The sequence below is a fragment of the Haliaeetus albicilla genome, chromosome 20, assembly GCF_947461875.1.
Source record: "Haliaeetus albicilla chromosome 20, bHalAlb1.1, whole genome shotgun sequence".
NCBI lineage: Eukaryota > Metazoa > Chordata > Aves > Accipitriformes > Accipitridae > Haliaeetus > Haliaeetus albicilla.
Window position 1 is genome coordinate 21,620,586 of NC_091502.1, and position 12,361 is coordinate 21,632,946.

A 12,361-nucleotide genomic window follows, 5' to 3' on the forward strand; every position below is an offset into this window, starting at 1 on the left:
AGGAGATTGACACTGTCACAAACCAAACATTTTATTTTGATGGCATTCAAGTTTAACAACCAAAATTTTGTACAGTGTTGAACACAGCAGATTACATGACACTTGCCTGCAAATCTAGAGCCTCAAGACCCCATCCCTACATCTGAAGTCCCAAAGCTATTTTGACATAGCCATGTATTTCAGCTCCAGAGGAAATACAACAACAACAAAAACTTTAATCCTATGAAATTATAGGTCATGTTCACAGCAGCCTATGTTTTCAGGTGAAAATGAATTCATATAGGCAGTGAATACAAATAAACTAGGTGCCTCTTCACTTCTCCAGAATCACCACCCTTTCAGGAGTGGCTATTTATTTAAAAACACAGAAGCAAAGTAGCTGCTGTACCATTTAAGTACAAACACATTGTTCTGAAGTGTCACACACACGTTGTTCCCTAGTCATACAAGACAAATGTTTTGTATGTATCTGGGGAAAGTGGAATTTGTAGCAGCTACCAATCTCATCCAAAACACCTGAAGCAGTAAGAGATCAAGAATGACAAGAGAAAGTGGGTTCCCTGGCAGGTTGAACAGCACCTTTCCTTTTTTTCATTCATAGTGTATAATAAATACCAAGTAGCATTTAAATTTCTATGATTCAATTAAGCAACTGAGTTGGAGCTGTGAAAAGCCCCCTTCTCTTCTGTACTCTAACTGAGGTGCAAGATTTCACCAGCTTTTAGACCTACACAGCTGGAAAAAATAAATGTGCATTTATTTTCAGAAACACTTTCTGTCTGCATTTTTTTTATATTGCATGCTGAATTGCTAACATAAAACACCGGGTTTTAATAAACATTGAATTCCTATTTAGCTTTAATAGGCTGCTTTTAATTAAAAAATAGTAATAAATTTTGTATTTTATGCATTTATCTTTCTTTAGTAGCATGCATTTCTACAAGTTACAAATTTCAGTCCTATTTGCTATGCTGCAAAGCTATCTAAACCAAGACCACCATAATCCCAGCATTCTCCTAACGGTGGCGCTGAAGCACAGATAAATTACTTTTTGCAAAAAACCAAACTAATAGATACAGGTACAGAGGAGTACACTTTACAGAATAAATACCCAACATACTTGTCAGCACTAAAATTGGCATGTTTAGATCCTTTAGAGTAGCATTTGAATAAAAAAAGTTTCACCTCTATGCCTTCAGCATTTAAGAGTAAGGATTGTATACCAGCAAGATGATTAACGCATATATAAGCAAACTTTTTATAACCCTGATTTTGTTTATGGTACATTGGAACTAACAGTCCTCTGCACCTTGGAGAATAGGACATGGACAGTACCACTTCATGTAATGCTTCTTTCATTACAGAAAGAACTTTCATATCCTAGAAATGTACAACTACAAATAAAGGAACTTTCAAAAAAATTCTTCATGCTCGTATTCCTCACTGGAGAGATCTGACATGGCATAATGAGGATACAAACACATACTAATGAGCATGAACAAAATGCAACCTGCTGCTCTCTTATTAATAACACTTCAAGAACAATCCTAGAAGTGTACAGAAAGAGTTAACTCACTCTTAATTTTTTGCTGGTAATTTACATTATTTAAGGGATCAGCAATGCTTCAGTTAGGCAACACAAGCATCCAGGTATCACAGCTACCTCTGCCACTGAATTCTGCAAGTGCCTTCTTTGTTGAAGTAATTTTCAGTGACTAAGAAATAAAAGAATCCCTTAAATTTACATAGTAATCTGCAGGCAGAAGTTTAACTGAAATACAAGGTGACATTTGACAGCACAAAACCAGAACAGCAACAGAGCAGTGACTGTCAAAAGAGCTACTGTGTTCCTCTTCCAAGTTTCACTCCCACACCTTTAATTTAATTACCAAGGTTTCCTTTTGACACTAGCAATTAAAAAGCCACCTTATTTTGTCAATTTTGCAACCATTAGCATCCTGAGAGGTAGTGTGTCTTCTATCCATGTGTTCGGTGAGTTCATCATCCTCTCCCAAAGGGCAGTTTCATCTGAAGTAGAATCCATCCAGTCTACTGTAGTTCCATAGCTTTTGCCTAAAAAAAATGTCAGTTTTAAGAGAAACATTATTTAATATGCTGCAGAGTTGAGAGCAGACAATCATATTTGCCTGTCTTCTGAAACCGTTTCACCTCCTCAGGTAGCTGACCTAGTACTTTGAAGATCCAGTTCTACATTTTTACACTTGAACAATTCTGTCAAATACAATTAATGACAGTTTCACAGGGAAACTTTGTCATCTTTCTCCAGGCTTTTTTTTCCTTGTTATCCTTAGTCTTTTTGTCACAATCCCAAGGAGAAAGACATATGGGTGATTAACATCTGAGGGGGTTTAAGAATAAAACAGGACACTGATTTTGTACTGAAATACAACCTTGGGCACTCTAAAATTCAAATTGAATTTTATATCCTAATGAATGAAATTAGGATGAATATCCTAATTTGTGTTTTAGGTTATTCTGGTGAACCATGTGAGAAGTTAATTTGGGAAAAGTAATTTTTTTCTTGTATTTGCTTGAAAAGACTCCAAACACATCCTTCCCTCAGGCCAGAGAGGACAATGAGAGGGATAAATATAATGACAAGGAAAACATACAGTTCTTCTACCTGCACAGCTTATATTGCCCTTATACCAAAAACTTGTTTGCATTTGTAATTTTTCCTATCCAATGTTGTCAAATCTTATCATGCATTCCTGATCTATCCTTTTATCTCCACCCAATACTGTCTTTACACCACATCCCTAGTTTTTGCATGTGTAAGTTTGTAAGATGTTATCAAGATTTTGGGTGCAGGAATAGAATATTCTTGTACTTCAAACAGTACCAGATAAATGTATGGCCAGACAAAGGTTTACTTCTAATATTTCTCCTTAGTTGTCAGTCATCCTAACCCTCATAACACTACTACTATTTACATTTCAGCATCTGTGCTGAAGAATAGGTAAGTTACTGAATGAAACTCTTCAGTAAATAAATAACTGAAAGACTGTTCAGTGATCTTTGCAAAAAAAGAAGAAACGGAAAGGAAGAGGAAAAAAGGAAAGAGTGTATTTTGTAAATTAAGGACTAATGTGTTAATTGTCCAGCACCTGTTCCAAGGCCTATCCTAAGACCTCCCAGAAAGTGGTTGGCTAGTTTGTTGTGATCCCAGACTGTAAGTTCTATGCAGGCTTCTTTCAAATCTTCTGGTCTAAAGCCATCATAGACCATGGTGTGGTTGAATACTGGGTTTGTAGTTTTTGCCACCGTTCTTGTTTTCTGGCGACTTTTTCTGCTAGTATCTGGAAGAATGGTACTTCAGAAAGAAAAAGCATTGTCAGTTCGCACTTGCACAGCATAGCCTGCTGAATAGACAAAACCTACTGATTAACACTGTCCTTTGCATGTTAGAATGTGACTGAAGATGCTTCAGCATCATGGAGATGAAGTCAAAGGTCATGTTCTCAGTTCCTCCCAAGAAATACTGGCAGCATGTATCCACCCTTGTGCTTCAGAGGATGGAAGGGAAGGGGAAGTCAGGTGGGGAAGAGGCACAAGTGAGTTTATTTGCTCTATTATCACTAATGACACTGAAACCTTTTTGTTGCTGCCAGAGATTTCCCAACCATCTTGTTATTCTTGTCTCTTTACATTTTTAGTCTGTATGTGGAAAGGAAGGAGGAAGATATACAACTATGCTTCTCACTCCTGTCTCCTCCCACGACTTGCTAAGCTAAACCATACTCTTGCACACACACACTTTGTTTAAATGCAAATAAAAGCAGGCACAATTTTGACTAGCCCTTCCACCAAGTAACTGAGCAGACAAAATGAAAGAGTAGCGATTACGCAGGAAGTTGTCCCAGTGTGTTTTACTTGGTGGTATATACTTTGCATCTTGAAGTTTTAAGCTCTGCAGGATAATTTGCATTACAATAAAGGAGAATCAGAAAGTAATTAGGTGGTTTTTAATTTGAATGTCGAAAAATGAAGATAAGATTAGAAAGCACAACAGTCGTATTATTAGGCCACCATGTTTGATGATTTCAACCACAGTTCTTACCACTTAATAAAAGAGTTGAGCCTGTTGCCTCTTAGAGGAGGAAGGTCATGGCATTCCTTCACCCAGATGTGGACCTCACCAGTAGAGAGAGTCTTCTTTCCTGTAAAAATAAACCAAAACATCTGATTAAGCCTTGTAGACCCCTTTTAAATGGAATTTCTGTGATGCGGCACTTCCTGCCCATTTGTGGAAGTGATATTCGGCCTAGACTCTCATTATCTCACATCTTAATTTAGCATTCCTTTCTGTACTCTTGAAGCTGCAATCTTCATCCCATCAAAATACTGCAAGATCACATCATGTCTGTATTCCTACAACACCTTTTCTTCTGTTACAACTAAACAAATACATACTACTGGTCTTCTCTTTCCAAGCCTCCTAGATAAAGAGATCTGCTTGTCTTCAGTCCATGTGATGCTAGCATTTACTGCTTCTTGTACTTTCAAATAAGCTCCTTTGTGCTCTTAATGTATTTAATTCTTACTGATTGACTGACTGGCTGGATTAAAGACCTGGCTTCACTGTCAGATCAGCCAGTTATCAGTTGCCAGGCAAGATTAAAACAAACAGATCGTACTGCTATAAATTGCTGCATTCTAAATACTTACTGCTGTTTTCTGCTTCTAATAGTGCTTGAATTTAGTGTGTTGTCATTGTTTGTTTAGAAAAATCACAGCACCTGCCTGATGATTGATATTATCTAAAACTGTTAGTGATAAAACAGATTTTTGTTACACATACAGACACATACAGAATCTTACAAATCTAAGATTATAAAAATGAGGTAATTTCTTCTGTAGTAACATTAAAAACAACAAAAGATCGTAAAGCAATCTTTGGATCCTAAACTGAATTCATGACCAGGGTGAATTAATCCTCTAAAAAAAACCCCAAAAAACCAAACAAAAAAAACCCCCAAATGTCTGAATTGGCTGAAAAACATTAAACAGCTTTTTTTTTTTTTTTTAAAAAAAAGAACAAAAACCCCAAAGGCCTGACAAAACCAAAGAAAGAAGCAATGCATACCTCCAACAGGGTGTGGGACATACTGGAGGGCTAGTTTCATCTCCCCTCTGTTTTCTGGTTTAAAAGCCATTGTTGAAGTCTGAAATTTAAGAAAAAAACCCAGAAATCTCAAACCTTGCAGTTCACGCACAGAGTTTACCATGCAAAGTTTTCCACTGAAACAGGCCTGACTTCTACATGAGGCAAGATTTTTTTCCTATTTCCCTACCCATTAGTCTTCTGTCAGATTACAGGACATTAGAGATTTTAGGGTATGTTTAACCACTTGACAGTGCCTCAGATACATAGCTCTTCCACTAAAGCAGAAAACAAGACCCAGGAGAGGCCAAAAGGCTTTGAGGGCACATCTTTTCCACTGTTGTGCACTTATTTAAAGAACTAGAACATATGCTTTTTCAATCAGGAAACTTACTCTTTGTGCAACAGAAAGTGCACTTTTATAAACTCATTTCTATAGGAACGTTTTGTCTCATTTAATACAATCTAAAACTCAGCCTCAACAACAGTTATCTTGCAAAAAGGCACAAGAATATGTCACTTCTTCATAGAGAGTCATGGACTATCTGTAGATGGAACATGGCACCTGTTAACATTTGGCTACATTTATCTACCTAGAGCACTTTTAAAATCAGTCGAATTAAACTAGTGCTAAAGACTACCATGACATTCCTGGTTTGTTCTACAAATTATTAAAATTTGGATTGAGCAAATTTTGGAATGAACTAATGAAGTAAATTCAAGGAGAAAAAGAAAAAGGAAAAAAAAAAAAAGATAAAAACAACAAAAGAAACCAGAACCTCTGGCAGTGGCTTAGCTAAAAGTTTAGATTTTGGCTGAAACCCATTAACAAACAACAGGCACACAGACATGGAAGTCATAATTACATCTGATATTAAAATGTTGCTGCACTTGCTCCGTATTCTCAGGAGGTTTACTTCATATTCAGGGAACAAGTGCTTTCAGGTATCTATTGCAGCAACATGATGTAAGTGAAAAATACCTTGAAATTCCTGCTCCTTAGACTATGAGAAAATTTTTCCTACTATAATAGCTAGCTACTTACTAGACTAATAGAAACCTCAGAACTGTATGTTCCATTTACCAGTAAAGAGGTATTTATGATTATAACCAACACAAAAGCCACAGAACACACAAGACCAGGCCTAAAAAAATAATGACTTGGTTTTGCACTTACACAGCAGAAGACACAAAACAGCTAACCCACCCCTAGTAACCTACCCTTGGCTTGAGTGGAAACCAATTCATCTGCTTGTTGGATTTATCATTCCAGTCCCAAGTTCCTAAATCCAGCTCCACTTCACCAAGGAAGCTATTCCTCCCAAAGGTATCATTGTGCCAGACAGAGATATTAAGGGTTTGGTTCTTTAGGAGACCCTTCTCAATTTTATACTGTGAGGAAGAAGAAATGAGAAAAAAAATTAAAACAAGCTGGATGTTTATCAATGCTGTGTCTGAAAGTGACAAGGTTCGAAAAAAAGCGTGTCTGAGTTTATACATTCGTAACTGCTCACTTCATTTCAGAACAAAACTCTCTTCATGTTTTACTTTTTATTTCAAGCATCTTAAGCTCATAGTTGGCTTGTGTTTGTTTGCAATAAGTATACAACAATCAGGTTTCTCAATGCTGTATCCAGAGTACACTGTAAAGTTAACCCACCAATGGAAGGACATAGGTACTTCTACAGAGCAATCCATCTCACCCTAACGTCTCTTCCGAGAGCATCTAGACCTGTGCCTAAAAGTTAAGATTCCTCATACTTCACGCATGCAGTATTTCATGTCTAGTAATAGTTTGACAAATACCCGCAGTATTTCATTATAGACTGGATTAAAAGTTTTCTTTTTGACAGAGGTCTTCCGTTTGCCCAGCTTGTATTTCTCTGGAAGCAGGTAGGTCTTTACATACCTAAAATTTAGACAGGCTTGTTAGAAGAGCAAAGAACCCACCCTTTCCAACTTCCCCTTCCAAAATACACAAGTATTTGCTTATAAAGTAAAAGAAATCCACTTAATTAGCCATTATGTTACATTGTTATATTTAAGAAAAGGAACAGCAGTGATGAAGTACTGTAACAGTTTCCAAAGTGGGACATTAACCTCCTTCTACCAGGGGGAAATCTGTTGAAATGTCTTCTCAACACATACAGAATATATAACTATAGTATGCCTAGATACCAGGTTTATAGGCTCTAATCCTATTGAAAACTTATCAAATCAGGATTTACCATCTGGAAAGTTGAATTTTAAAAGAGAATGTAATTTTCTTAGAAGTTTGACCTTCCCATGTTAATACATGTACTGATTTATAATGGTGATTCTACATTCAGTTCAGAGTGGAAAACCACGTAAAGCATGTTATAGCCTCTTCATTTATTTATTGGGTTGTTTACCCCAACAGGTTATAGAAACGGGAAAAAACCATCAGTTTTCATTTTCACATTAAAAGAAAAACTTCCATTCAGAAATAAATATATTCTCTGTACTTACGGGTCTGAACGCTGTCGCTTAACATCTGCCATTGCCAAGTCTTTACACTGGCAGATAAAAATGTGGAGCTCATTCAGCTGTTCTACATAATCAATAGCAAACTGAATGTTCCCCTTCACATCAACATCGCCGAAGTCTGCACTATAAATGCTCATTAGACTTCCACTCACCTGTATCATACAAGAGGAGAAAAATTTTCCAGTCATTGCATTTCACCAGATACTTCAAGATTAGGGTAGAAGTTATGCTCAGAATTCAGACAGTAAAGAAATCAACTGTGTCCTTTTAGATGTAATAACAAAATGTAACAGACACTATTATACAAGCTTCTCAGCAAGCAGATTAACAAAAGAAAGTTGTTTGTAAATCAAAGGTGCTAGGCCAAGTTTTCTACAAAAGAATTTGAATGGGTGTATTGCATTGAGATAGAAGAAATAAAAAGATAGGATGCTGTAGATCTGGAGATTGCCTGTGATCAGATCCTTGAAATATTACTTATAGATCTCTTCAGCTGCTCTTCCTTGCAGAAAGCAGAGCCTAACAGTTTAGGACAACAGGCCTTCTGAAAATACCAACAAAAAGATTAGCGATAAAAGTCTGTATGGCTGAATTATGTACTTAAATAAAACACCAAAAACTAAACACTACATACGTAGAAAGAGAAGGACGTACAATCTTTTTTAAATCTCAATATCCTTCCCCAAAATTCTACTTTTCCCATTAAGTCCACATAAACTAATGACTTTTGGTCAGCCAGTTCACTGACTTAGTTACGCACCCCACATACCAATACTGTCTCTTGCTTTCACTTACTTCTCCCCCCTTCTCCTTTTCTAAATGTTTGTTCTATATAAATGGTCCCTCATTTCCAGCTACAAATGTAAGCTTAGAGTAAAAGCCATCTCTTTGCTCAGTGTTTATAGAGTATGCTGCACAGTGGAAACTTGAACAGGCTCCAATATATTACTAGAAAGTAAAAAAAAGTAAAACCAATTCTATCATATTTGTTTTAGGCAATTCCATGCAAGGGTTCACATAACAGAGAGGGAAGGAAGGACACAGAGATGCCAAGGGAATAAAGATAAGAGGAATAAGAAGGGAACCAAAACAATACTGGAGAGATTAGCAAAAGCAAAGTGCCATTAAAACAAGGCTTTGGTTTACATACAGAGGATAAGGAGGCCATGCCAGAAGAGCCGCTAAGAGTGGTTAGAGAGCTGGGACTCTTCTTGATTCTGCCAAGGGAATAACTGCTTTCTGATGCTGTATCTGTCTCTCTGTTATCACTCTACAAAAACATCACAGAAAGAAAGTCTGTGTAGGTTCTTTATAGTCACAAGGAACATTAAAAAAGAAAAAACAAACAGAATTTTAATGCAGACTGAGACTCAGTGAAAACCTGAATTTAAATCCCCTTGTAATTAATATTTCTTGAATTAGGTCATGCACTTAAAAAAAAGTTGAAAGGGAATTTTTCTGATGGAAAGCCTACACTGAAAATTTTTTAAAGTAGTAACGCAACCAGGTTTGGTTTTTGGTTTTAAATCTCAAATAGCAATGAAAAAGTACAAAGTTAACTTTATTGGGACAACTAAACTCAACTTCTCTACTTCACTATCTCATGTAAGGGGTAGTGCTCAGGTTTCTTACCAGTCCCTTTTTGTTACATAGCAAATACTATCAATTCTGTACCCTCTATCTTGAAGGCAGCTAGCTGGAAGGTAACATGCAGAGTAGAACACCACCGGATACAGTGCATGGCTTTTGCGAAAAGCCTTTCTTGCAAGAGGGCAAGCATGGCCCTGCTTTTCCATCAGGGAACTGCAGTTTTGGTTTACTTGGTCATTATCAGGTCATGTGCTTACAAGCCCGTTCTGTCTCAATGCTATCACGGTACTAAATACACAATGCTTTACTTCCCACATGTGCCTTGGCATCTTCCTGTGCAAGCTGTTACAGAAAGCATCATCTCCCTGTTGTATTCCATCCATGAACAATTGACAAGCCTTTCCCCACTCCCTTACACAGTTTTGAACTGCTGTCATAGATCTTCTACTAACAGGTGCAAGCTGAGTAAACAACAATTTCTACACACATTAAGAAATAAATATCTAGCATATAATCATTTTGAATAAGTCTTTATACAGATCCGTTGACTGTAGCTTCTCTGGCTATGTCTATACTACTAAGTAAAAGCAGGCCAGGACTGTTCCCCAGTTCAGAGTCCAAAGGTAAAGACTGACTAATGTCCATCCTACCTAGGGGAAGGCTCCTCGAGAGAAATATTGTTTTGGAGAGAGTTACTCAGGACTGTCCAAAAGAAATCCAGGGAGTGAAGTAACAGTTAAGCAGTGTGGATAATCCGTCCTGTTACATGGGCTCTTTGAAAGACAGGAAAATCCTAAGCCCTCTGATAGAGGAAGGATATATGGCTTCCCTAAGACCATTTTAGCTGCTGTCCACACAGCGGGTCAGCAGAAGACATACAGGACTGAATCCAGTTCTGCTTACTTTCAACCCTGTACTTCTCATGGAGGTTTGTGGAATGTCTGGAAGTTCAGAGACAAGGAATTACTAAGCACTGGGGTGACTGCATGCCTCCAGAATGCATTACACTTGTGATGATTTATTTTTTTAAAAGTTAATTCCAAATGTTAAATAAGGATATTGTTACTATCCACAAGTAAAGAACCCTTCATTTTTAGGCTATTCTCTTTTAACCAGAAGGAAAACACACTGGTACTCTAAGAGACAGACTTCTTTGTATTTCTTCTTGAATTAGAAAGTATGTTATTATCAGAATTCATTATTTTTAAAATAATTCCAGAACTGAACTAGTACATAGAAATGAGTGTTAATACTACTGTGACTACATTGTGTCTACAATGCTTATTCCTAACCTGTTACTTCTACCAGGTTTATGTTATCCATTCATTAGTTTCATGCTTCATATTGGCCAGATGGTACTTCAGTGATTATAAACTCCAAGGCAGAACCAGCATGTGGTACACATACATGCTATTTCTATAGCTATACACTCTGTTTTTTACATATATATATATATATATACAGACACCCCTATATGTTTGTGTGTGCATGGCATGCATATGACTTGTATGTGCTGTGCTGTGAGCTTGAACTAAAGACAGTATTGGGACTAATCACAATTTTAAAAATAAATTGGGGGGGGCAGAATAAACAGATTTAGGTGCTGACAATTTCTTAGAATATCACTATGAACTATCCCCAAACCCTTTCTACTCTGATCAGATTGATTACGTATAGTCCTTTGGCTTTCAAGTATTTGTCAGACTGTTCCATTCAAAACCCACGAGTAAGCTTTTTACCTGGCTTCTTACAGAGGCTGTAACTGGTTGTTTTTAGATGCCCAGATACTCATTTCAGACTTGTTTGGTATCCCAACTCCAATGGTTTGAAATGCTAATCTTTTGATCCATCCATGGTGCAATGTTAACAGCCTTAGAAAAGTTTCCTCTGCATTCTTCTCAGCAGAAGGGGCATTAGGATGGTGTAATTTTAGAGAATCTTTAACCAAAGACGTGTAATTCATAGACACTGAATGGTTTTAAGTTCTGCACTTAAGGTAAGATTAATCAAACCTGTATCACGTTTTGGTTATTTCAGACTTTAGGAGGAAGTAGGGTAAGACAGGGCACAGCATATTCCTGTTTCTGACTCTTCAGTCCTTTTAGACATGTGTTTTTAGAAAAATAATCCAAAATATTGATGTTTATGCTGTAGTTATAGTGATAAGGGCTAGGGTAAGCAGCAATTCCTCATTTTATAACACAGACGCAGGTATTTTTGTGATACCTATGCCCCAAATTCCTGTGTCCCATTTACAACTGGGTCCACTAATGCACATCCTTCATTGACAGGACTCAGGTGTTTCTACCACCATTTGCTAGCAGCTTGGGGGAGGGGGAGTTTTGCATGCACATTTGCCATACAAATTCACATTCACACTATGGCACTCAAAAAAAAGAAAAAAGAAAAAAAAAAAAACAATCTAGCATGTTATCCAAGTTCAATAATGATGAGGTATTTCCTATTCTCTAGAGCTGCCTGTTCCCTGTGACCAGTGTAGCTACCTCTTTTAGGCATTTATGGTAGGAGGTTCATCCTTGGTCTAAACACAGGCTCCACTCCTCTCTTTACTGACTGTTTGGGGAGTCATAGACCAGGCAGTTCAAATCCCTTATTGCTTTCAAACTTTGGTGTCATTTTAGGAGATTTGAATACGGCCTCAGAGCTTATACGAAGGCCCACACCACGATGGTGATGACGACAACAATAATAATAGACTTGCAGAGGCACAGTATGTTGTCGGAAGTTCTGAAAGTTCACTTACAAGGAGTTAACAGCCTGGTACCTGAACCTACATCCCCAAGCAGAATACCAAGCTAATACCCATGTGAGAAGGGTTACCAGATGGTGACTTTCTTATGGTCTTACACGCTCATTTTAGATTTTAGGCTCTGAAGAAAATAAATGTATGCACGTACGTATGTTCTAAAGAGCAAACAGGACCTGTTAGTTTAAGGATAGAGACTGCCTTTGGGAATAACAGCAAGCATTCACTATGCTTCAATCTCCTAGATAAAACATGCTCTGTATGTTGAGCTGTACAGTAGAATAAACCACTAGTTACTGGACTAAAGTTTCTGAAAGGTTAATTAGTCACAGATTGTTCAGGATCACCTCCTGATTGTTACACCACAACCT

General features: G+C 37.3%; 1 protein-coding gene across 5 annotated transcripts in view; it reads right to left on the bottom strand.

Annotated features, from left to right (window-relative positions):
- Window positions 1-6: 6 nt before the first annotated feature.
- The window catches only part of SYTL2 (synaptotagmin like 2), a 62,918-nt gene continuing 50,563 nt past the window's right edge, over window positions 7-12,361 (bottom strand). For 3 of the 5 annotated variants that reach the window (XM_069808522.1, XM_069808520.1, XM_069808519.1), the window contains 8 exons: window positions 8,784-8,903; window positions 7,616-7,785; window positions 6,932-7,034; window positions 6,347-6,517; window positions 5,108-5,186; window positions 4,082-4,181; window positions 3,129-3,334; window positions 7-2,073 (listed from right to left, as the gene is read on the bottom strand). In XM_069808522.1, the coding sequence (XP_069664623.1) occupies window positions 1,928-2,073; window positions 3,129-3,334; window positions 4,082-4,181; window positions 5,108-5,186; window positions 6,347-6,517; window positions 6,932-7,034; window positions 7,616-7,785; window positions 8,784-8,903 (1,095 nt within the window). In that variant the 3' untranslated portion in view covers window positions 7-1,927. The remainder of the gene's footprint in view (window positions 2,074-3,128; window positions 3,335-4,081; window positions 4,182-5,107; window positions 5,187-6,346; window positions 6,518-6,931; window positions 7,035-7,615; window positions 7,786-8,783; window positions 8,904-12,361) is intronic. The other 2 variants (XM_069808521.1, XM_069808523.1) reach the window with 1 other exon arrangement.